The sequence below is a fragment of the Saccopteryx bilineata genome, chromosome 1 (assembly GCF_036850765.1).
Source record: "Saccopteryx bilineata isolate mSacBil1 chromosome 1, mSacBil1_pri_phased_curated, whole genome shotgun sequence".
In the NCBI taxonomy this organism is placed as follows: Eukaryota; Metazoa; Chordata; class Mammalia; order Chiroptera; family Emballonuridae; genus Saccopteryx; species Saccopteryx bilineata.
The window spans coordinates 112,867,228-112,893,678 of record NC_089490.1 but is presented as its reverse complement, the minus strand read 5'-3'; the positions used below and the strand labels follow the sequence as shown (position 1 = coordinate 112,893,678).

The 26,451-nt window shown below is 44.7% G+C and overlaps 1 protein-coding gene across 1 annotated transcript; it reads left to right on the top strand.

Moving 5' to 3' along the window:
- Window positions 1–25,845, top strand: HEBP1 (heme binding protein 1). The gene is made up of 4 exons (XM_066253203.1): window positions 1–203; window positions 9,405–9,543; window positions 11,025–11,205; window positions 25,265–25,845. Exons 1-4 carry the CDS (start codon window positions 126–128, stop codon window positions 25,434–25,436), a joined length of 570 nt encoding a protein of 189 aa, XP_066109300.1. The 5' UTR covers window positions 1–125; the 3' UTR covers window positions 25,437–25,845.
- The last annotated feature ends 606 nt before the right edge of the window (window positions 25,846–26,451 follow it).

Sequence of the window (26,451 nt, the reverse complement as noted above, 5' to 3'; positions counted from 1 at the left end):
GGCGCCCCGCCCGCCCGCCCCGCTGCGCGCCGCCAGGGCTAGTTGGCTAGGGTAGCCCCCCGGTTGCCCCAGCTGCCCTTGCCACCTCGTGTTCATTAGTGTGTCCGGAGCGCCGCGGCGACACCATGTTGGGCATGATCAGGAACTCGCTGTTCGGGAGCGTAGAGACGTGGCCTTGGCAGGTCCTGAGCAAAGGGGGCAAGGTAGGCCCGCAGGCTGCCGAGGACCCGAAGGGGGCAGCGCCCCCACCGCACCCGGATTGGGGCTGGAGCGGGTTCCGGGAGACAGATCGGACAGGAATGTGCCCAGATTGTGCATTATGGCTACTGCTGTGGGCACAGCCAGCCCCTCTTCACCCAGCACTTGGGCTGGGGAAAAGGGAAAGAAGTCCCGTGCAGCGCGGCAAAGAGCTGTTCTGGGAGGAGGGGACACAAACAGGCAGGTTGACTGCTGGGAAAAATCGCAGCCGAGAGGGATGGACGGCGCCTGTTGGATGCTTTCTCTCACTTAAACATTCTGAACATTTGTTTGCTGAGAAACCCTCAGTTGCAGAAAGGACTGCAAAAAAATAACTCCCAATTGCTGGTGAACTGACTATAAAAGAACAAGATACAGGTAAATGTGCAAGGCAGGAGCACGGGGAGGAGGAGTCAATTCGGCCACGGGGTGAGGGCGAGTCTTCGCTGCGGAATTGTCTCTAGTCGGGCCTCAGGGACGGGCAGGAGTGCACGGAAAGGAAAAGCCTGTGCCGAGTCCCAGTAAGATGGCTGTTGGCCAATGAAACTCCCAGAATTGGGTGCCCGGAATACAGGATGAGTGATAGGACATAATTGCTGTGTTCCCGAGATCGACATCACTGCTAACACAGGCAAATGGGATAGCCCCCTCAAATCAAGGATCCTGCCACTAGATTATAATCTCCTTGCAACAGGTACTGTGTGCACTTAGTGACTGTAAAGGAACCTCTTTCTGTAGCTACAGGATAGGGATAAAAATATCCTTCCCATCTAATGCCAGAGTTACTATAAATATTAAAAGTTTTTTTTTGTTTGTTTTTTCCATTTTTCTGAAGCTGGAAACAGGGAGAGACAGTCAGACAGACTCCTGCATGCGCCCGACCGGGATCCACCCGGCACGCCCACCAGGGGCGACGCTCTGCCCACCAGGGGGCGATGCTCTGCCCATCCTGGGCGTCGCCATGTTGCGACCAGAGCCACTCTAGGCCTGAGGCAGAGGCCACAGAGCCATCCCCAGCGCCCGGGCCATCTTTGCTCCAATGGAGCCTTGGCTGCGGGAGGGGAAGAGAGAGACAGAGAGGAAAGCGCGGCGGAGGGGTGGAGAAGCAAATGGGCGCTTCTCCTGTGTGCCCTGGCCGGGAATCGAACCCGGGTCCTCCGCACGCTAGGCCGACGCTCTACCGCTGAGCCAACCGGCCAGGGCCAATATTAAAAGTTTTTAAAACAAAATGTTTTGTAAACTAATATGCCAAAGGTAGTAAAATCATAATGTCAGAACTCATCTCAGCTCCACTTTCACTAGCTGTGTGGTCACAGATAACTTTCTTAACCTCTCTGAAGCTAATCATGAAAAGAAATAATTCATATTTTATAAGATTTTTTAAATTTAAATGAGATAACCAATTATAGCTTGTTCAATAGAATAGCTACCACTTGGTAGGGGGTGATAACTGTTAGCTTCCTCTTAGTTTTACAGGTAACTTTGCAGGTATGTTACTTAACCAATTAACCTAAAACCTGGAATTCCTCAACTATGAGAATGAAAATGCCTATGTAATAATTAAATATTCAGATACTTGTAAAGCTTTCGTGTGTGTGTGTGTGTGTGTGTGTGTGTGTATGAAAATTCAGGGTGCTATTATTTTGAAGAGAGCCTCTCTCTGTAATTATCTCTTACCCTAGGATGAGTCTGAATGAGAAACTTGTCTGCTCTCCTGGGCACATGGATGGCACAGTGTGCCCTGTGTAACTCGGGTTTGGGCTCACCAGATGTTCAAGGCTGATTCTAGGCACCTAGGAGGAGGCCCAGGCTGCTGTAAACCTTATCATGTGCCTTCTGCATTGCTTGGGGAGGGAGGAGGATACATATTCTCTGTGTTGGGTTGGGTGGGTCTTGTGGATGCTCCGAGCACAGCTGATATATTAATAACTGACATCTTTATGGGATGTCCAGCCTGTGCACACTGTTTGGGACCTAACTGCCTAGATTTGAATCCTGGCTCCACCTCTTGCCTTCTGTAACTTGGGCACATTACTTAACCTCTTGCGCTCCTTCCTATTCTATCTGAAAATAAAGGTAAAAACACTAACTTCTTCACAGGGTTGCTGGAGGGATTGAATGAATGAATCCATATAAAATGTTTAAAGTAGTACTTGACACAATGAGAGTACTCAGGTTGATGGTGATGATGATTATTATTATTAGTAGTAGTATTTTCTTTTTTCTTTTTTTTTTAGCAAGAGACAGAGAGAGGGACAGACAGGAAGGGAGAGATGAGAAGCATCTTTGTTGCAGCACCTTCATTTTTTTGTTCATTGATTGCTTTCTCATATGTGCCTTGACCGGGGTGAGGGGGTGGGGAGGGCTCCAGCCAAGCCAGCGACCTCGGGCTCAAGCCAGCGACCTTGGGCTCAAGCCAGCAACCTTGGGCTTCAAGCCAGCGACCTTGGGGCTCAAGCCAGTGACCATGAGGTCATGTCTATGATCCCATGCTGAAGCTGGGGAGACCACACTCAAGCCAGATGAGCCTGCACTCAAGCCAGAGATCTTGGGGTTTCAAACCTGGGTCCTCTGCGTCTCAGGCCGATGCTTTATCCACTGTACCACTGCCTGGTCAGGCTTAAGTATTTTCTTTCTTCTTTCTTTCTTTCTTTCTTTTCTTTTCTTTTCTTTTCTTTTTTTTTTTTCTTTCAGAAACACCATTTCATTTTATTTCTTTATTAAGTGAGAGGTGGGGAGACTGGGAGGCAGAGAGACAGACTCCCACATGCGCCCTGACCTGGAACCACCTGGCAAGCCCCCTACAGGGCGATGTTCTGCCCATCTGGAGCTGTTGTTCCATCGCTCGGCAACCGAGCTATTTCAGAGCCTGAGGCAGAGGTCATGGAGCCATCCTTAGCGCCTGGGGCCAACTTGCTCAAACAATTTGAGTCATGGCTGCAGGAGAGGAAGGGGGTGGGAGGGGTAGGAAGAGATGGTCGCTCCTCCTGTGAGCCCTGACTGGGAATCGACCCCAAGATATCCAAAGGCTGGGCCATCGCTCTGCCGCTGAGCCAACTGGCCAGGGCCAGAAACACCATTTTTTTAAAAATTGATTTTTAGAGAGAGAGGAAGGGAGAGACAGAGAGAGAAACATTGATTTGTATTCCCACCTATTCACGCCATCATTGGTTGGTTCTTGTATGTGCCCTGACCAGGACTGGAACTCACAACCTCGGCATGTCGAGACAACACTCTAACCCACTGAGCTCCCTGGCCAAGGCTCAGAAACACATTTGTCTTTTAAGAAGGGAAGTAACTAAAAACCCGTCCAGCAAGAAGTTTAAGCAAAGCAGTTTTAGTATAGGGACAAACAGTTCAGCGGAGGGCAGCGTCCCCTCAGGGCACCACGTGTCACAGCGTTGTCATCAGTTGGAGACCTTGTGGTGAGCCCTGTGACATGCTGGTGGGTGACCTCGGGCATGGTTTCTTCACCTCCCTGAGGCTCAGGGACCCTGTCCTGCGGAGAGCTCGGGGCGCGGGGCCGGGCTTGCGGGGTCTCAGCTGGCAGCGCGGCCCGGCTGCAGGAAATGCCAGAAGACTCTCTTTCTTTCTTTTTAAAGTGTTTTCTTATAATGAGAAAAAATTGGCTTCCAAAATCAGCATCTATACCCACCCAGGTGGCAAGGGGAAAAAAAACTGACCTTGCAGAGAACCTTGTAAATCCCATACCATGAAGCGTTCTTGTAAGATCTCTGTCCTGGACTTGAACTTGACCAGGGTTCCCACTGAATGTTGAAAATTAGTATTTGTGGCCATGGGCCAAAATCCTCATCTAGTAACTGATTGGGAGCATGAACCAGCTGAATACAGGTGGAGAAGGACTATTACTATGTTCCAAGGGACAAGGAAATGCACTTAAAAACATTAGACTTGAAAAACCAAATGTGTTGTGTTAACTGTATTAACTTAGCTGCTTTGTTTTCTGCAGAAATAGAACCCTATTTAAATTCAACTCCCTGAAGAACTAGAATAGTTTTACAATATCCATTTCTCAAACCTAAGTTTTCTCAGAGATCTAGTGATTCTAATGAGAGGTTATGGACACAGATGCTGTGAAAACAGGCGACAGCTGAACCACCTTAAGACATTGTGGCCAGCTGTTCTCCAGGATAAATCCAGCTAGATGAGGTTCTCATCTCTCCATCCAGCTATGGCTATTGTATTCCTTGTCATTAGAGTAAAAACCAGGTTTCACTCCATGACCTCCTTTCCCACAAATAGAGTGCCTACTATATGCAAGAAGTAGTACTAGATGTTACAAGATAACAGTGGTAAACCATACAGACACTGCCTGACCCCAAGGGGCTAATAGTTTGGAGGTAGGTAGGGAACATTAGCATTCAGTTATAATTTCAATAAGTATTGTGCTGTGAAAGTACAAGAACCTATAAAAATGTCACTGGGAATCTGTTTTTAATTAGGATCCTCTCTAAGGAAGTGACTTTTAGGTTGGGATCTGTTGAATGAGTAGAGGTCCAGCAGGCAGAGACAGGAGAGGAATACCGTATTTCCCCATGTATAAGACACACCCTTTCTGAAAATTTGGGGTCTAAAAACTGGATGTGTTTTATACAGTGGTTATGAAGTCATTTAAGAAGTGTGGCATTTCAAATGCCATAGATGGCACTGAGGACGAGGCAATATATGAAGACAGTGACTCATCATCAGACACAGACGAGGACAAGCTAATGGATGGGAGTTTTGATGGTGATGAGTTGTATGAATATACTGATGAATAAAACTTGTGTTCAATAACTTTATGTAATACATTTTTTTTCAAATTTCGGGTCCCAAAATTAAGGTGCATCTTATAAATGGGAGCATCTTATACATGGGGAAATATGGTACTCCAAGCAGCAGAGGAAGCAGCAGGGGCAGAGTACCAGAGGCAAGAATGACCTTGGCACTTAAGAAAATAGCTGAAGGCCAGTGAAGAGGTAATCTGGGTGTGGCTGGCGAGGTAGGTAGAAGCTAGGTGGTCCCTGGACCATCTGGGATAGGTTAAGAACTTGGTAACTAAAGGCTTTTAGGCAGGGGATTAATTAACATTAGATTTATACAGAATGCTCAGAAAATGTTTTCTGGGCAATCTCAACCTCATTTACAGCTTTAGTTACCCTTTCTGCAGATGACGGCCAAATTTATATCACTATGCTTGTCCCCTGCTGAGCTCCCAACCTGTGTGTCCAGCTGTACAGTGGCCAGTTTGCTCATCTATAGCAGGAGGCAGGTGAACTGACAGATATGTAAGGGCCCTTCCACATCCAGAGTTATCTGCTTTAGGGTTTCATAGGAAGGAAGGACTACTGAGGAAGAGGAAGTAGACTTGAGTTAAGCCTTAAAGGATGGTAGACTTTTCATGGAGTTTTGGCTCTCTGCACCAAACTGGATTGCTTTCTTGAAGTCCTTTTCGAGGAACAGGCTGAGAACACAGATCATCTCTACCATTCCCCAGAACTCAAAATCCTATATAAGATTTCAAAAGAAAAAGTCAATTGAACTATTTTGTAGTAGATGAAATTGACTTGCTATCAGATCACCATATTGGACTAATGGTTGCAAACGCAACTTCCTGGGACAGCTTACGTGTTCTTCAGGATCTGGCCCTGCCAGAACCTCTGGCCTCCTCTCTTGCCCTGCCCCGGTTGACAGTCATGGCTCCAGCCACAATGAACCACTTGTATTTGTCACCATCATCACGTCCTTTAACTCTTCTCCTCCACCCCTATGGTGCCCACTATCTGGAACCACCCTCCATACACTAGCCGAGCATTTACGACATGGTATAATAATTATGTAACACTGTCCGACTAGGCTGCCTATATCATATTGAACTCTAAATCTGTAGCACCTGGTGGAGGTTTTCAGTAAATGTTTATTCAATGAATCAATGCATCAGTGACTGAATGTTCAGTTGGATGACCTATAAGCCCCTCAAAGTCAACATAACCTGCTCAAACACAAAAACACACACACACTTGTTTCCCAAACTAACCTAGGTAACTCTCTTCTGTTTTCCCACACTCCCCTTATGCTCCTCTCTTAAACACATCTATTATAACCTGTTTCTTGGCTACTTCTATTAGACCGTGCCTCTCATGAAGTCAGAGACTATATCACAGTGCTCATGGTATTTGTTCAGCACATAGTATTTATTCCATAGTCGTTGGTTGAATTAATAAAAGAAGGAAATGTCTAGCTAGCTCTTTCTGCAGTGAGAGCTTGTTGTTGGGTTCTTCATTTATAGGTGAAGGAGCTATATTTAATGATATTGACGCCTCTTTTCTGAGTTTGACATGGGCATATAAAAGTCTCTCAAAAATAACAAAGCTAAAGAAAGGTTAAAAAACACTCACTGCATTCCCCCAAAGCAGCAGGAAGTTTTGTGACAGCATCAGACTAAAATTTGGGGACTTAAGTTCTGGCTCCAGTTTCACCATTTAGTGGCTTGTGCTCTTGGGCAACTCAGTCTGTCTGCTTCTTCATTGCCTGTTTGGTAAAATTAGTGTGATGAGGGGAACTTTAAAACCTCTTTTATGCTGAAATTCTGTGATTCACAGAGAGGCATTTCTGGAATTTAAGACATTATAAGTGGTAAGACTAAGTGCGACCTCAGATGAAGGGTGAGTCTAGTCTCTGCCAGAAAGAGCAAAACACTTCAAGTTTACATAACACAACTTGCTACTGAAGGCTCCTTGCGAATGTCAGACTCACCAAAGGGAGGGCCTCACAGCGATCCACAGAGTTACAGGCATGATGCCCCAAAGTCAAGGCTAATTTGTGGCCTCTTGATGCTTAGTCTGGTTTAATGTCCCCTCTCCCAGGTGAAGGGGAGTTTATGAAATTGGCACTCAGGGTTTGCTTTCAGATCTCTCTAGCCCCTTTTTCAATACTCTCTTAATTTTGCATTACAAAAATAAGTATTTTTACATATACACACCCCTCACAGCCCCACAGTCTGCCCTTCTGCAGAGAGTCATTATTTGCTCTTGGGAGCTGAGAATCTTCAGTCTAGGATATCATAGGAAGGCCTGTTTGACCGGCCTGGGGCAGCCAGGCCTTCTATCATGTCTGTTTTATCAGAATCATTAGTAAGAGGGAGCTCCTTAATCAATAGATAAATATCTACTGAGCATCTCACGTGTAAAGTTCTGTGGTACAGTTCATATCCACAGACACTTCACAGCAGGTTTTCTTGGTGTTGTTACCAGACAGTAAAATCAAGATAGAGCAAGTTTTTCTTCTCTTAGTGAATAATAAAATTCACTCAAGTAGAGTAGAATAGAAGTAAACAGAATAAAAAAAGAAAAGAAAAAGCAAGTATATCAGAATGTATCCCGTCCATAAGGTTAAAGTATATATTATTTTGTGAAACTTTGTTTTAATCGTGTGTATGTTCATGATAGGGCATGATGTAAAAATGTATTTCTTATTATGGATTGTACTTTTTTTTTTTTTTTTTCATTTTTCCGAAGCTGGAAACACGGAGGCAGTCAGACAGACTCCCGCATGCGCCCGACCGGGATCCACCCGGCACGCCCACCAGGGGGCGATGCTCTGCCCATCCCGGCGTCGCTCTGTTGCATCCAGAGCCATTCTAGCGCCTGAGGCAGAGGCCACAGAGCCATCCCCAGCGCCCGGGCCATCTTTGCTCCAATGAAGCCTGGGCTGCCGGAGGAGAAGAGAGAGACAGAGAGGAAGGAGAGGGGGAGGGGTGGAGAAGCAGATGGGCACTTCTCCTGTGTGCCCTGGCCGGGAATCGAACCCGGGACTCTTGCACGCCAGGCCAACGCTCTACCACTGAGCCAACCAGCCAGTTTTTGAACTTTTTTAAAAGTTCAAAAACACTGCCTTACAGTGTGTTCAGAAATACAAAATTATATATCATTGAGATATCAAATGGCAAGGAGGAGGAAGAGGAGCTGAAGGAGAGTTGCATAGGTCTATATGGGAAAGAATAATGACCTTCGGCCAGAGAACGCAGAGAGTTGTGATGAGGAGAAGGGAGCACTGTAGGGAGGTAGGAGTGTGGGGCAGGGGCACTGGAGCGGCGCATTCAGGGGACTGGTGGGTCCAATTCTGCGAGATGAGTTGGGTACAGGAATCGCATCTAGGAGCTCAGTGTGAACAGAACTACTCTGGTTCTTCTTGAATTGCAGCCCTGCTGCTGGAATGAGGCTAATCTTGGGGCCTTAGGGTTTTGAGGATTGTTGTTGTATTTCTCTGTTTTCTTCTTTCTAACTTTTTCTTCTCTTTTTCTGAATCTTCTGTCATTCAGATACAAGATCTCCTGGTTTGATCCTCTGATTTTCTTCTCTATTTTCTACTTCTTTGACTCTTTTACTTCACTCTCTGGAAGATTTCCTTCAACTTAATCATCCAACCTTTCTACTGAATTTTTTATTTCTGTTGTATTTTTTATTTCCAAGAGCTCTTTGATCCCTGGACGTTCTATTTTTATAGCATTCTGGAGATGTTCTGGGTGGTTATAGAGGCAATAGCTCCTCTTACCTCTCTGAGAATGTTGGTTGCATGAAGTTTTTCCCGGTATCTCTACATTTGTAAATCTCTCTAGCCCCTTTTTCACTACTCTTTTAATTTTGCATTACAAAAATAAGTATTTTTACATGTACACACCCCTCACAGCCCCACAGTTCTGCCCTTCTGCAGAGAGTCATTGTTGCTCTTGGGAGTTGAGAATCCCAGGGGTCTCCAAACTTTTTACACAGGGGCCAGTTCACTGTCCCTCAGACCATTGGAGGGCTGCCAAATACAGTGATCCTCTCACTGACCACCAATGAAAGGGGTGCCCCTTCCAGAAGTGCAGTGGGGGCTGGATAAATGGCCTCAGGGGGCCGCATTGCGGCCCGCGGGCCGTAGTTTGGGGACGCCTGCTAGGATATCATAGGAAGGCCTGTTTGACCGGCCTGGGGCAGCCAGAATCTATTATACTTCTCATGGTCCTGTGTACTCCAGGCTGTTTCTTCTACCTTGTAACCATACCTAGGCTCATCATAGGAAGTTCCTCAGCAGTTTGTGCCTCTTGTGACTGGATCATCACTGCTTCCAGAGTCACCCCAGGTTGCCACTGTGTGTCTCTTAAGCAGTGTGCATTCTTTCTCTAGGAAGAAGTGTCCTATGAGGAGAGGACCTGTGAAGGTGGGAGGTTTGCCACAGTGGAAGTTGCAGACAAGCCCGTGGATGAGGCTCTACGGGAAGCAATGCCCAAAGTCATGAAGTATGTGGGGGGCACCAATGACAAGGGTGAGTATCCCTGAAGGACTGGCTCTGGTCTCAGAGGTCAGGCTTTGATGGTCTCACTTCTTCGGTGGAAAACACAGTGGAGGGGGCACAAGGCACCTGTCATTACCTGTTCCCATGACACTTGAACTTGCTGTGCTGTGTGAACAAGGAAGCTTGGGAGACAGCACTGACTTCAGCCCGGCCGACCTCGCACTCTGTAGAAGCCCTGCAGGGTATCGCTGTGTTCCTGCTTTTCTCTTGGGTATGGAGATGTGTGATTTGTTTTGTCGTTGTTGTTGTTTTAACCATACAGTGCTTAGCATGTTTTTGGATTGGTGGACTGGGTGAAGTGTGCCCATGGTAAGCCAAGCCACAAAGAGAGGGCCAGCCTCTGACTGGAGACCTCCGCCACAGGCTGGGAATCCCCTGGGAGCTCAGACTCTGCAGGGTACAGAGGGCTGAGGGTCAGTGAGGGATGAGTATGGCAGGCCCCTGGCTCTGTTCTGGCAAAGGGCGGGTGTGAGAATTCTAAAGCTGTCCCACTGGCTGTTGGTGCTGGCCGCCTCCCTGTTTGAAAATGATGGGCCTGAGGTTTCTATGTACCTGTTAGCATGTATGAATGTAACTCATAAACTCTCTGATTTGGATGATACTTTGGAATCACTATAAACCCAAAATGGGTCAGAAAGCAAGGTTTAAAAAAAAAGAGATGACATGTTTAATTTTTTGGATAGTTGTCAAACTGATAATGTAGAAGGTTAGAAACTGTTATTAATCTTAGTAACATTTACTAGGACCACAGTAATCAGGCTTTGGACAATAAGTTGACCCGTAGGAGGTCAAGAGGAAATATTTCTCTTAACACTGTCATAACATTTTTATAAGAAAATATGTATAAAAATTATGATACTCATTAAAGAAAATCTTGAAAATAATAAAACAGCACCCTTCATCCATATTTTCTAGTGCAATCATTGTCGTCTCTTGAATGTATTTCTATAGGGCTCTTTAATAAGCTTTAAAAAATATAACCATAGTGTTTGTGCAATTGTAGATCCTCCTTCTGTTACTTATTTCATCAGTATTTTCCACGGTTGTGAAATAGTCTTCTTCAGCATAATTATTACTAACTGCATTATATTATATCGTGTGCCTATAATTTACTTAGACACATTCCTATCTTGAGCCTATTTATAGGGCTCCCAGATTCTTACAATTATACATTCTGCTGCAGTGATTATCCAATTACCTACAGCCTCTTCTGTATTTTGGATATTTCCTTAAAATTATTGTATTATTTAGGTAGGAAGTAATTAAATACTAATACATTTACAGTCTTGTGTGTGTCCAGCTATATACTTTCAATGCCTCAAGTGTTTATTTATCATTTCATGGACAGAAAATGCCATCATGGAAGGAGAAGGAGACGGGAAGATCACCCACATCCTGAGCAGACTCTCTCCCTCGTCCCCACCTCACTTCGCGGGTTTCTCTGGTTTCAGGAATTGGGATGGGGATGACCGTTCCCATCTCCTTTGCCGTGTTCCCCAGTGAAGATGGCTCCCTGCAGAAGAAAATCAAAGTCTGGTTCCGGATTCCAAACCAGTTTCAGAGCAGCCCGCCTGTCCCCAGTGACGACAGCGTCAGGATCGAGGAGAGGGAGAGCATCACCGTCTATTCCATGTAAGGGGCTGATTCTTTTCTTTTCTTTTTTTTTTTTTTTTTCATTTTTTAGAAAGGAGAGAGAGAGGAGAGACTGAGAGAGAGAAGGGGGGGGGCTGGAAGCATCAACTCCCATATGTGCTTGACCAGGCAAGCCCAGGGTTTTGAACCGGCAACCTCAGCATTTCCAGGTCGACACTTTATCCACTGCGCCACCACAGGTCAGGCAAGGGGCTGATTCTTTAGCACTCAGGGGTGCACGTGAATCATCTGCAGTGCGCATTTGCATTATACTTCTGTTTTTTCCAGCTCCACTGAGATATAATTGACATATAACATTGTATTACTTTAAGGTGTGCACCATAATGCTTTGGTAAATGATTACCACAAGTTTAGGGAACATCCATCACCTGACATAGTTAGGATTTTTTTCATGAAATGAAAACTTACAAGGCCCACTCTCTTAGTAACTTTCAAATATACAATACAGTATTATCAACTGTAGTCACCTTACTATACATTATATCCCCAGAACTAATTAATTAATCTTGTAGCTGGAAGTTGGTACCTTTGGCCACCTTTACCCATTTCTCCCACCCCCAACTCTGACAACTACCAATATGTTCCTGCATCTCTGAGTTCATTTTTTTAATTCCACATATAAATGAGACCGTACACTATTTGCCTTTCTCTGTCTGACATTCACTTAGCATCATGCCCTCGGGGTCCATCCATGTTGTCACATATGGCAAGATTTTCTTTTTTTCGGCTGAATAATACTCCATTATATATGTAAGTACATATATTAGATGAACACTTAGGTTGTTTCCATGTCTTGATTATTTTAAATAATGCTTCATTGAACATGGAGATTCAGATATCTCTTCAAGAGAGTGATTTTTTTTACCTTTGGATGTATACTTAAAAGTGGAATTGCTGGATCATGTAGAAGTTCTGTCTAATTTTTTTAGGACTCGCCATACTGTTTTCCATCGCGGCTGCACCAATGGTGCAGAGGTTTCCCTTGTGTTCCGTCTGCATCAGCACTTGTTATTCCTTGTCTTCTTGATAATGGCCATTCTGATGGGTATGAGGTAATATCTCATTGTGGCTTTGATCTGCTTTTCCCTGATGATTAGTGATGTTAATGCTTTTTTTTTTTTTTTTGATGTTGATACTTTTTTATGTACCTTTTGGCCTTTTGCACATTTTTTCTGGAAAAATGTCTATTCAGATCCTCTGTTCATTTTTTATAAGATTGTTTGGCTTTTTGCTGTTGAGTTACATGAGTTTTTTTTTTAATTTGGATATAAACTCCTTATCAGATTAGCAAATATTACGCCTGATCAGATTTAACTGATTATTAGATTTGCCCTCTCCTCAGATTTGCTCCTTATCAGATTAATCCTTTATCAGATTTGCAAATACTTCCTCCCATTTGGTAAATGCCTTTTCATTTTGTTGACAGGGTTTTTTGCTGTGCAGAAGCTATTTAGTCTGATGTAGTCCCCACATGTTTCTTTTTGCTTTTATCTCCTTTGTTTTTTGTGTCCAATACAAACACCCATTGCCACAACTGATGTCAAGAAGCTTACCACCTATGTTTCCTCCTAGGAATTTTATGGTTTCAGGTCCATGATTCATTTTAAGTTGATTTTTGTGTATGCTATAAGATAGGGGTGCAGTTTCAATCTTCTGCATGTGGCTGTCCAGTTTTCCCAACACATCTTATTAAAGAAACTATCCTATTCCCATTGTATATTTTTGGATCCTTTGTTTTAAATGGACCATGTATGCATGGGTTCATTTCTGGCCTCTCTATTGTTTTTTAATTGATATATGTGTCTATTATTATACCAATACCATATTGTTTTGATTACAACAGGTTCGTAATATCATTTAAAATCAGGAAATGTGTGATACCTCCAGCTTTGTTCTTTTTCAAGATTTCTCTGGCTATTCAAGGTCTTTAATGATTCCATGCAAATTTTAAGGTTGTTTTTCAATTTCTGTGAAAACTTAAATTGGAACTTTGAAAGGAATGACATTAATCCGTAGATTGCTTGGGGTAGTGCAGATATTTTGACAATAGTCTTACAATCTATGAGCATAATTATCTTTCCATTTATTTATTTCTCCTTTAATTTATTTCATTTATGTCTTATAGTTTTCAGTGTACAGATATTTTTACCTCCTTGCATAAATTCATTTCTAGGTATTTTATTCCTTTTAATACAATTGTAAATGGGGTTGTTTTCTTAGTGTCACTTTCTAAATTTATATGATTGATTAATTAAGAAATACTGAATCCTGACAATTCCTCACTTCCATTTCTTCAGCCTGTAGCACACAAACATTTGCACTGTATCTGATTAAGTGCCTTTGTCAGTAGACAGATTGACTTGGATATAGAGAATATCCCTTCAGTGTAGCTGAACACTTACATTAGCCGCAGCAGGGTTCTGGGAAACAGGAGAAAGCTAAGTCAAGCGTAGCTTGGGATCAGAAAGCATAAAGGGCCGGCAGGCAGTAGCCCGTTTTTACCTCACACTTGCCTTAAACACCAGGAGGGCAGGGAGTATTTGCCAGAGCTGGCCTGCCACCCCCTTAGTTGTCTATGATCTGTGGCCCCTTGAGCAGGGCACACAGACATCCTGTTATCATTCTAGTCCTCTTTCCAGGTCTCATTCCTGGTCATGTTCCTGTGACTAGTGAATAAGAGGTGCAGATGGTGGCATGTTTTTATTCTTTGGGCTCCAACCTCCCCTTAGAAACCAGGTCTTTTCTAGATAGTCAGTGACTCCCCATTTGTTAAAAGCCTACTGTGTGATGGGCCTCGGACCCTGCATAAGCAGGCAGCAGGAGCTTCACCACTAGTCACCATAGGCAGGGGTTGCTTCTGCTCTAGAACAACCTCATGAAAAATAAATATGTAATTAATCTTGCACTGGACAGTTTTGATCCAGTCCGGGGGTGGGGGGGGGGCTTCAAACTTAGTTATTTGCCTGCCTTGCTCCAACTCTATAGTTTTCTGTGGGTGAAGTTTTCTCTGGAGCTAATGCATGCTAGTAAGGTGAGCTTGACAAAAATGGGCAGCTAGGCCAGGAGACCCAGGGCCCCCAGAGGACAGTGACTGCTACAGCTGGGCAGTGAGCAATGAGGACCTCAGCTGTTCACTCCAGTCTTCATTCAGACTCTCCAGCCTCCACTGCAGAGGCTACAGAGAAAGTGAACTCTAGTCAAAGGATATCTTTCCCAGCGCAGGGACTAGAGTGGGGAAGTGAGGCATCTGCGGTGCAAGAAAGGGACACTCACTCTCAGCGCCAGTCCTGCTCTTGGGAAACGGTAAGAGTGCATGCCTCCTTAAACCTTGCACCCTACATGCCTCAGCTATCTCACCCTTGTCCCTGCTCCTCTTTCTTGTGTCTTGAGAGGTAGCCTAGTATAATAGGATAAACAATTATACACTATTGTATTTTAATTTGAATCCCAGAATGATGCTTGGGAAGTTATTCGGCCTCTTTAAGACTTAGTTTTGCACCCTAACCAGTTGCACACTGATAGAGCGTCATCCTGGAGCATCAGGGCCACTGACTTCACCCCAAGGTTACCAGCTGGATCCCAAGGTCAGGGCACATATGAGAAGCAATCATTGGATGCACAACTAAGTGGAACAACGAGTTGATGCTTCTCTTATTCTTTCTCTCTTTCCCTTTCTCTCTCTCAAATCAATGGGGGGAAAAATAAGATTTAGTTTTCCATCTGTTAAGTGCTGATAATATAATCTTTCTCATAGGATTATCATTAAAGAGTATCTTCCAGTATTTACTAAGGTACTATTTATAAATTATTTAATGTTTATGACCTGCAGTAGGCTTCAGTAATTATTCTTTCCCTCTGTCCTCTCCTATTTCATAAGGAATGAGGTTGACATGATTAAATTAGTTCACATAAGACTTCAAGGAGATAGAGCTGGTTTCTAATCATTTGTATTACCAGACCCAGAATAATGAACTGGTACAAGTTTTTTTCTCTTGTCTTAAACTTTTTAGTATGGAAACTTTCCAACCTCTTATAGCAGGAGTAAGATCATGAAACCCTGTGTACCCACCTCTCACCTTCAGTGATAATTAACTCAAGGCCAATGGTGTGTCATGTATATCCTCACGCTTCTACCCAGTCCCTACCCTGGATTAGTTTTTAGGTGAATTCAGATATTGTATTATTTCATTCAGAAATATTTCAGTGTGACTACTGAAGACTTTTAAATATATAATCATAATATCTTATTACTCCTAACATTTTAGCAGTTATTCATTAATGTTATAACAATATAAAACATCCAGTGTTTGGATTTCTTCCATTATCTCATAATTTTTTTTACAGTTTGTTTGAATCTGGATCTAAATAAGATCTATCCATTGCAGTTGGTTGGTATATCCTTTATGTTTGTATTAATTTGAAGCTTTTTTCACTACCGTGCCTTTTCATTTTTTCTTGCTGTTTATGGATCACTTGTCCTATTGTTTGTCATATTCTGAATTCTACTGGTTGCCTTTCTGTGGCTTTTTTTTTTCTTTTTTGGAGGCACCGCTGGGATTTCTGTGGCTTTTTAACACATTTCTCTGCCCCTGTGTTGCCTGTACAATAGTAGTTGGCCCTAGAGGCACGATTAGATTCAGGTCTGAGATTTTTTTTGCCGGGATATTTCATGGGTGGTATTGTATTCCTCCATCAGAATCTCATAACATCTGCTTGCCTCTGTTTCTGTGATGTTAATGATCATAGGTCACCCTCACCTAGGTGCCTGGTTTCATTAGAGGTTGTAAAATTATAATATCCTTTATTTTTCCTTCTTCATTTATTATCTGGAATCCTTCAATAAAGAAAAACTTCCCCTTATCTACTATAATTTATATTCAATTCCCTTGAGGAAGAGTCAGAGAGAAAAAGCAAGATGCCTTCTCTTTAGCTTGATACCTTTGCTTTGTTAATCAGTTTTTAGAATAATGATTTTATTCCTTAACACCCTCCAAAGGGGAGGTAGTGTTAATCTCTATTTTGTGAGTATCGACATAAACATCAGAATTTAAGCAAAATTGGTACATTTCAGTTCTTTGTCGTTATTATTATTATTATTATTATTGAGATCAAATTGTTCCATCTTTGGCCAAAAGGAGCCTTTTCAAGTTGGTTTCTCAGCCCTTTTTATATTTTAGAAAATTAAATATAATAGGGTGACATTGATCAGTAAGAATACAAAGGTTTCAGGTAAACATTGCTATAGCATTTGAACTGTTGATTATGTTGTACACCCATCACCCAAAGTCAAATCAGTCCTTTTGACATGACTGTTATAGTTAGGGTCGTTTCCTTGCTTTCTGGTATGCTTCAAGCACACCTTGACATTTCTCATTCTACAGCTGGAATTAGCCATTTCTCTAAGGAACCCTGGTTCCTTATGGTGGGAAAGGGTATCTATTTAGAAGGTACTATTAAATCCATGTCTGTGGAAGTTTCCTTTCAATTTTCTGACATCTAAACAGATGAAAATAACAAATACGGTGTGCAGCCTGGGTCAATAAATTTTTTTAACCTCGTCTATGGTTCTGTTAGCATACAGTCATTCCTCAACTAGCCACTTGGTGTCGCTGCACAGTCAAATGTACATTTAAATGTACCTTACAGTGCAAGGCAGAGTGAATGAGGTAGCAGAACGGGAAAGCTCTATTTCAAATATTGCCGTGAGTGCATTAGATGACAAAATTATTTCTAGAAGGAAAGCCTTGAATCCTGAATTCATTCCTCCTTTTCTCTGACCTTGTGGAAGATGCCCGCAAAGGGATTACACGTTTATTCACAGTATTAATTACAAGTGCTTTAAAAATGAATGGAAGGCTATAAAAAAACAATACTACCAGAATATTTTTCGTTTTCACAAGAGGCAGTAGGACTATCCTTACACTTAGATGAGTGGCCACATTCCACTGCACTGCCCTCCCTCTGCTGTCTGTAAAGACCCTTTAGGTTAGAGCAGGGGTCCCCATACTACGGCCCGCGGGCCGCATACGGCCCCCTGAGGCCATTTATCTGGCCCCCCGCTGCATACCCCGAAGGGGCATCTCTTTCATTGGTGGTCAGTGAGAGGAGCATAGTTCCCATTGAAATACTGGTCAGTTTGTTGATTTAAATTTACTTGTTCTCTATTTTAAATATTGTATTCGTTCTCATTTTGTTTTTTTACTTTAAAATAAGATATGTGTAGTGTGCATAGGGATTTGTTCATAGTTTTTTTACAGTCCGGCCCTCCAACGGTCTGGGGGACAGTGAACTGGCCCCCTGTGTAAAAAGTTTGGGGACCCCTGGGTTAGAGCTTGGTCTCCTCTGTGCATTTCAGCACTGGGTTCTCAATAAAGACCAACAGCAGCAGAGGTTTGATGGTTTTAATGAAATGTCTGGGTGTGAAGGAAGGGCTGGAAAAATGGAGTTCATTGTCAGGGCGACCTGTGCTCCAGTCCAGCTCCGCCGCTTTGTGGCTAGGACCTTTGGCTTGTTATAGAGCCTGTCTGTGTGTCAGTTTCTTGTTGGTAAAATAAAAATGAGCGTACATAGCCCATCGGGTTGTTGTGAGGATGGAAATGCCTACACAGTGCTAGAGGTGAGGGGATCTTGTCCACTTCTTGACTTCACCTCTCTCTGAGAATTAAAGTTTTCTCAGAATTAACAACGAAAAGGTCAAGTTACTACAGCTACACTTGAGTTCAAAGCTCAACTCTAATAATTGAGTTTTATAACTTTGGGCTTTCTAAGCTTCAGTTTTCTCATCTATAAAAGGGAACGTGTGGTGCATTGTTGTGAGGGTACAAGGTCTTGGTTCTTGCCTTCCCTGCATGTCTCCATTTTCCTTCTTCCCTAAAAACCTTAGTCCCCTCCCATAGCGTCACTTGTCACCCTGTCATTAGGAACTTCCCAACCTGACCTTGTCCAACTCCCTTGAATGTCTTCTCATCCATCAGAGTCATTGTGAAAAGGAAAGCAAGGGTTATTTACACATTCATTCATTCAAAAAAAATCACATATTCATTTTTCACTTACTCTGTACCAGGAAGTGTTTTAGGTCCCCAAAATATAGCATGGACCAAGCAAAGTGACTGCTCCTTATAGAGGGAGAAACATTTGAGTGGAAAAAATACACACAAAAAAGCAAATGTCTCAAGATTTCAGGACTCTGTTATTTCAGAGATAAGAACTGGTATCTGTGGATTAAAATTAGAGGGAAGCCTATTTCTACTTAAAAATAAAAAACATTCTGGGCCCTGAATGTTTGGCTCAGTAGTAGAGCGTCGGCCTGGTGTGCAGGAGTCCTGGGTTCGATTCCCAGCCAGGGCACACAGGAGAGGCGCCCATCTGCTTCTCCACCCTTCCCCCTCTCCTTCCTCTCTCTCTCTCTCTTCCCCTCCCGCAGCCAAGGCTCCATTGGAACAAAGTTGGCCCGGGCGCTGAGGATGGCTCTGGTTGCAACAGAGCAATACCCCAGATGGGCAAAGCATCACCCCCTGGTGGGCATGCTGGGTGGATCCCGGTCGGGCGCATGCGGGAGTCTGTCTGATTGCCTCCCTGTTTCCAACTTCAGAAAAATACAAAAAAAACCCAAAAAAACAAAACACCATATTCCGGCCTGACCAGGCTGTGGCGCAGTGGATAGAGTGTCGGGTTGGGATGCAAAGGACCCAGGTTCAAGACCCTGAGGTCACCAGCTTGAGTGTGGGCTCATCGGATTTGACCAAAGCTCACCACCTTGGACCCAAGGTCGCTGACTTGAGCAAAGGGTTACTCGATCTGCTGAGGGCCCACGGTCAAGGCACATGTGAGAAAGCAATCAATGAACAACTAAGGTGTCGCAACGAAAAACTGATCATTGATGCTTATCATCTCTCTCCGTTCCTGTCTATCTGTCCCTGTCTGTCCTTCTCTCTCTCTCTCTCTGTCTCTGTAAAAAAAAAAAAAAAAAAAAAAAATTAAAAACATTCTGGCATAAAGTGTGTCAGAGTAAAACGGAGAGATGACAAGGTAATGAAGTAAGTCCTTGCCCTGGAGGAATTCAGGCACCACCTGGGCAAACATACAACAATCATGCTATACAATGTTTGTACTAAGGGGGCCGTTTGGTTCAATTTGACAAATGTGTACTGAGTACCTCTGCTACACAAACCACCTCACCTCAAAGAGCCCTGCCAGTGCTAAGGTTCTGTCTCTAAAACCTAGTCACCTAAGATCTAAATTAATCACCGCTCATTTCCCCACAGCTGATCATTTGTCCCACCAGTCCTTTACAAACTGGTCTTTTGAAGGGGCTTCAGTCACTCTTCCTGGGCCAGTGAGCCCAAGTCAACAAGGCTGGTGCTGTCTTTCCCCCAAGCACCTGCTCAGCAGGACGTACCCACATAAACCTCAGCTGTCTTCCAGATCAGCACGCCTGAGATGGAGCTCAGCTCTCCTCCCCAGATCGGACCCTGTGTTCTCTCTCTTATTGCAGGTTCCCTCCATCCTCCTACTCACCCTGACTCCTTCACCTTCCACATCTAATCACTGGCCAACTTCTGGTCACCTCCTCCCTGCCTCTTCTCTTCCATCAACACTGCCATGGGTCTTCATAACCTCTTGCCTAAACTATTGCTGTGGCCTCATGATTATTTCTAGTTCTTCTACCTCTGCTCCTTCTAAGTTGTCCTTTGATCACAGCCAGCTCAAAAGCACAGCTTCCCCCAACTGCTCCACTCTGAGTGTGGGCCTCAGCCTGCCTCTGACCTCAGCACACATTAGGGCTGGGACCAAAGCACAAGCTAGTAATAAAATGATAATAATAAAATGAGTAGGGGGATGGGTGAACTTTGGGCTGGCTCTCCGAATGCTTAACCAGGCAGGGCAGCCTAGTAAAAATACCTTGACATGGTATTTGCTGCCCTCCACACATAGCCCCACTCCACTGTCCACCTGATCTCAGGGTGTCTCACCCCCCACCTCCCAATGGCCCCTCAAACACACACACAATATCTACCTCCACCCCTCCACTCACACTCACCCGGCTCCTCTCATAGGTTATCCCCAGTCTCCGCTTATTGGGAGCTCTGGGAGGACAGGAATTTGTGTCGTATTTTTTATTGCTAACATTAAGAAGAGATACTCAATATGTAGTTGCTTCATATCACGTCTTCTATAATATTGTCCCTTCATGTTCTAAGTCAGATCATTCCGTGTCCTACCCCCAGATCATTCTGTTTGTCCCTTCCATCTCCATTCTAGCCCCTTCTGCCCCGTATCATCTTCACGTCCTTCTGTCCCTGCCGCGACAGCAAGACCTCACAAGGGCACGAAGATGTCTTTATCCTCTTGACAGCTCTGTGTCTGGCTCATGTTGTATGTTCAGTGATCCTCAGCTCGCTAAGCTTGGTTCAGCCTGATAGAGGGAAATGCCTTCTGGGGTTAAGCCTCTTTCCAGTTGACATGAGATTGTCAGCTGCTAGTCTTACACATCTTTGGCCTGGCACAGAGCTGCATACATAGCAGACACTCCACAAATCTGTATTGACTTGTTGATTGTTAAAGTTTCATACCAAGCTGGTCAGGCTCAGAGTCCTTCCATTTCTCTTTCTTCCTCACTGCCTGCCTGCACCAGACACTCCCCAAAAGATCACCCGCGTTAGGATTTTTTTTGCATCCTTGTACCAAAGCCTCCCTCTGCTAGCCCACTTCATGGGCGCCTGCATCAGCTCTCCCCCCACCCCAACCCCGCCCCACCTCCCACTCTTCCAGCCCTTTTTAGTCACTGCCTTTTGTGATTCTGGAATCTAAGACGTATGTTAGCTCCCTGGTCCCCATGGTAACCAAACATCTTTGTTAGGAATGCTGAGCTCTGATGTTGGGTAAGATAAAATACAGTGCCCCCAGGAGAGCTTCTTTGAAGATGGAGACTTAGAGACTTGTTAACAGGCTTACAAAAATAATGTGTAGACTTCATGTTTGTTTCCTGTGAGGAGCTCAGGGCCCTTTACGAGCATGCCTGAACTCATACTCACACATGCCCGTCAACAGGGAGAGCCGTGGGCACCGTGTTGTTAGTCTCCGAGTACAGCTGGGAAGCTGAGGTAGAAGGGATGAGGCAACTTGTCCCAGAACACAAGCCAGGCAGCCGGAGCTGGGACCCTTCCTTGTCAGGGTTATGTGCCTGGTCACATTTGTTCTCCTGGCTTGTTCATGCAGTTGTGACTGGGCTAGGGCGAGCCGGTGAGATCGGCAGCCAGGAGAACACATGTATCTGTTCCATCGCCCACTCAGCTTTGCTCATTTCTAGTCAAAGGCTTCCAGGATGAAGGAACGGGGAAATTTTTATGCTCATGACCAGCATCTCAGTCTACCTGGGGATAAATATAAACCTTTGGGTTGTTTGTTTTTTCCAATAATACACTTAGAAACTCCCAGATGACGACATTCTCCGTATCACTCTCACCCGGTCTCCTTGTGCTTCTCAGACAACTTCTTCGCAGCGTCCTTTGCCGAGTCCTCATCCTTCCCACTGCTTGGAGACTCGGAGCCCAGAAGCAGTGTACAAATTCTCTGTTTACTCACCGTTTATGCCTGGTCTCCCTCCTTACCACAGTTATACCCAGTGCCTACTAACTGGTGACTCCCATGTTTCTCTCCGCCCTTAGACTCATCTACCTCCCAGTGGGTAGCTCTGATCCAGGCCTTTCCCAAGTCTATGGCGATTTTCACAGTGCCTACCACACACTTAGTTAGCTACACAATAATTGTTTGGAGTAATTTCCCAGAGGCAACTTCACATCAGCATGCCCCAAACCAAAGTATTAACCCTTCCACACCTCCTTCCAAAGCGACTCTTCACCTTAGGACCCCTAATCTGGCTTGGGGCATCAATCCAGCCAGAGGCGGAACTTGAAAGCCCTAGAGAATCCCCTCCTCCCCTCTTGCCAGTCTCCTCTCAAGTTGGTGGCCTTTGTCCTGACCTTTGTTACCTTACATTGCACTCCTCCTGACCTCCAGTGACTCCATTTCTCCTGTCCCCACTGCCACCGGAGGTATCTCTCCAAAATACACTCTGATCATATCGGTCTCTTACTCTAAAATCCCTTCACAAATCTACCTTTGCATCTAGGATCAGATCCAGAGTTCTCAGCATGGCACTCCAGACCGTTCACAGTGTGCTTCCAGTCAATCCGCTTCTCCTGTTTGGATTCCCATTACTACCCCCTTAGTGTGCCCCTCGGGTGTTTTTGTTTTTAAATTTTTTCTTTTGTTTTCTTTTTTTTTACAGAGACAGAGAAAGAGTCAGAGAGAGGGATAGACAGGGACAGACAGACAGGAACAGAGAGATGAGAAGCATCAGTCATTAGTTTTTTGTAGCAACACCTTAGTTGTTCATTGATTGCTTTCTCATATGTGCCTTGACCATGGGCCTTCAGCAGACCAAGTAACCCCTTCCTCGAGCCAGCGACCTTGGGTCCAAGCTGGTGAGCTTTTGCTCAAACAAGATGAGCCCGTGCTCAAGCTGGTGACCTCGGGGTCTCGAACCTGGGTCCTCTGCATCCCAGTCCGACGCTTCTATCCACTGCACCACCGCCTGGTCAGGCCCTCGGGTGGTTTTTACATGAGTCTGTGAACGTGGAGGCAAACTGACCTGACCTACGTGCTAGGTCGTGTCTTTAGGTTTACCAACCTGAAGATGGTAACTTTTGTCGCCTATCCCAGAATTGTTCCTTTAGCCAAGGAGTCTAATATGTGTCAGGCTCTGTGTTAGGTCTCAGGACTCACCAGGGGGCCAAAAATTGACAAAGATCCTTGCCTTTGTGGAGCCTGTATTCTACCAGGGAACTCAGACCATAAGCAATGAACACAATGAGAAGAAAAAAAAAGATCAAAGGAAGGGGAAGGAGTGAGGATTTATCAGATTGAACAGAACTTTGGTTTAGACCTAACTGAGAAGATGAGGTTGCTGATAGAGCCAAGCCTTTATTACGAGGCCCTCTTCTCACATTCACATACTACTTTAGATGACCACCATGCCCCTAACCTGGAGCCAGGGAAGCAAGCGGTTCTTATGAGCGAACTGTGAAGCAACAATAATAGCTACAGTTTCTTGTGAGCTTGCTATATGCCAGGCACTGGGCTGAGCAGTTAGCATAGTCTTTTCTCCTCCAAGCTTTACAACAGCTCTCTGAACTTGATGCTATCATCCCTACTTAACAGATGAAGGACCCAAAGACTAGAGAAATTAAAGCATCTGCCCAAGCCTCTGAGCTAGAAAGTGGCAGAGGAAGCAAAGTTGGCCCGGGCGCTGAGGATGGCTCTGTGGCCTCTGCCTCAGGCGCTAGAATGGCTCTGGTTGCAGCAGAGCAACGCCCCAGATGGGCAGAGCATGGCCCCCTGGTGGGCGTGCCGGGTGGATCCCGATCAGGCACATGCGGGAGTCTGACTGCCTCCCCGTTTCCAACTTCAGAAAAATACAAAAAAAAAGAAAAAAAGAAAGTGGCAGAGGAAGGAGTTGAACACACAATTAGCCATTGTGCCTCCAGCTAATGTACGAAGAGAGGCAAGAACCTCTCCTTTGGATGTAGCTTAAAGAGCCAACATCATCCATTTTCACAAGAGAACAATTTAGTATCACAGCGTGAAAGGGGCTACAGAAAGCACTCAACGCCTGTACCTACATTCAGCATCTGGTTATTTTCAGACAGGTGGTTCTCAAACTGTGGACACTCTTTGGAAATAATTCCAGTGTCTGGTAAGCTTTAATTGCCAGAAAACAATACTTCCTTAATGTTCATCCTCTATCTACTAATCCAGTTTCCTTTCATTTTGAGCATCAGTGAAGCTAGCACTCAACTTTCTCCTTCTGCCTTATCATTTTTCCTTCAATATATGTGAAGTACCAAGGCTCCTCTATTCCAAATTGGTCTTAGCTCTGTCCATGTTCCGTAGCTGTTGTCTAGACATGATAATAACCAACCTCTCAGAGATGAAGTCCTGGGTGTTTTCACGTCAATAACCCTGTAATCATCCTGCTGAGTGCCTGTCAAGTGTGACTAACCACTTATAAAAGAGCAAAGCTTGAGTCAGAGAACCCCACCAAAAATAATGCATTTGGCCTAATCTTGGCCTGATGCAGATTGAGATTTTTGAGTCATAAAGCTCATTAGGAATGGGAATGTATTTGACTCTAATAAAGATTTTTAGGGCAACACAGATTTGGAGTGGTATATTTAGGGGAGGCCACAGGATGAGTTCTGGAGTGCAGGCAGATGATGTAGAGAGAGAATAATAATCCTAGAGAGTCTTCACCGCCTTCCTGTTCCCACCTTCTGCCATCAGGAGGAAAGCCTGATTTAGGAAAAGTCTCTGTATTTACTAGAGGAAGAAGGCTTTTGTGATTTTGAACAGGGGAAGGATTTATTAGAAGTCATTTCTTTATCTGGGGCATGTTTAAAGCTTGCCAGGGGCCCAAAGCTTCCTTGGGTCCCTGCCTTTGGTAGCTCTGGTTTTGGATCAAGCTGCTCACTGCTGGTGTGCTCACTCATGAGGACACTGCTCTGCTGAGAGTCCCCTTATCCTTCCTCCTTCCCCAGCGGAGATGGAGATGGAGACTGAGACTGGGACAGGGGCAGAGAAGAGCAGTGCCTGGGGCTGCAGAGGCAGCTGGAGGAAGGTGAGGGGAGACCTGGGGGGAGAAGGTCAGCCTGCCAGTTCTGGGAAGTTTCAGAGACAGGGAGGTTCCTGTTCAGTGTGGAACTACTGTTTCAGGCTCTGTATTAGAGTTTACACACCCATTATTGTACTTAACGCTAGTAACAACCTTGACGGGGAAAGAAAACATATCCCAATTTTACAAATGAGATTCTGAGGCTCAGAATGGTCAAATCTACCCACCTAGGAAGTGGCAGGTTCACAATCTTACCACGATAGCCTGATTGTCATAATAAGCGTGGTGAGTGACCTTTTTTGAAAGATCTTCCCCCCGCCCAGACCCTGTCCTCTCTTAACCAGCCCCTTGCTCTTGTATCCTCAGGCAGTTTGGGGGCTATGCCAAGGAAGCTGACTATATAGCCCAAGCCGCCCAGCTGCGCACCGCACTAGAGGGCACAGCCACCTACCGGAGTGACATCTACTTCTGCACTGGCTATGACCCTCCTATGAAGCCCTACGGACGTCGCAATGAGGTGTGGCTGGTGAAGACATGAGTCATCCCTGAACCTGCACTCCCGGGATGTGTGCTTGTGTCCACTCACTGGGCGGGCAGGAGGGGCTTCCAGCTGCAACTTCAGCTCAGCCAACTTTCCTTCAAAGCCATTACTGCCAGTTTTCTGAAATAGGCATGTGCAGTGTACGAGGGCTCTGTTTCTCCTGGTGGGAACCACGGCCGAGATGGGCCACCTCCCTCCAATTGACTTAGAACACTTTGTGGTAGCCCGGGAAACCCCAGCAGCACATTCCCAGCCATCTGGGTCTCAGAAAAATGGTATCTTTAAATGATTGAATCTGTATTTTTGTAATTGAGGGGGAAATGTAATTTGTGTGTGGTCTTTTATCTGTGATTCTCATAGGAGCTTTGTCTAAACAGAAGCTGAAAATAAAGTTCTTTGACTTAAACAGCTGAGACAAATCCTAAGTATAATTATTTCAACATTCTACCATCCCTGAGTGCCAGAGGGGCGGGGATTGGAGGGCTGGGTGAAAAAGGAAGGGGCTGAGTACAGACTGACAGTTACAAAATAGTCCTGGGAATGCAAAGTGCAGCATAGGGAATATAGCCGATAATACTGTAATAACTATGTATGGTGTCAGGTAGGGACTGGAAATACCGGGGGAGGGGGGGACACTTTGTACTGTATATGATTGTCTAACCACTGTGCTACACACCTGAAACTAACACAAATAATACTGAAAGTAATCCATGATTAAAATATAAAAAAATATTCTACCGTCTTACAGATAATATAGTTTTGAGTATTACCGATGGTGTTTACTGTGGCAGGAATCCTATATTTAGAGTTTCAAAGTCCTTCAGAACATAAACCCAGTAATCCCAGGATAAGAGGATGTGCTCCGCACGTTTGAACATTTCTAAATCATAGGTACTTACTGTGACGTTGTAGTGATCCCACGATCATCAGTGGAGTATCCTGTTTGCAGCCGTGGGCCACAAAGGGTTCTAGGAGCCAGAAAAGTAGCCGTAGGAGAAAAGCTGCCACACTC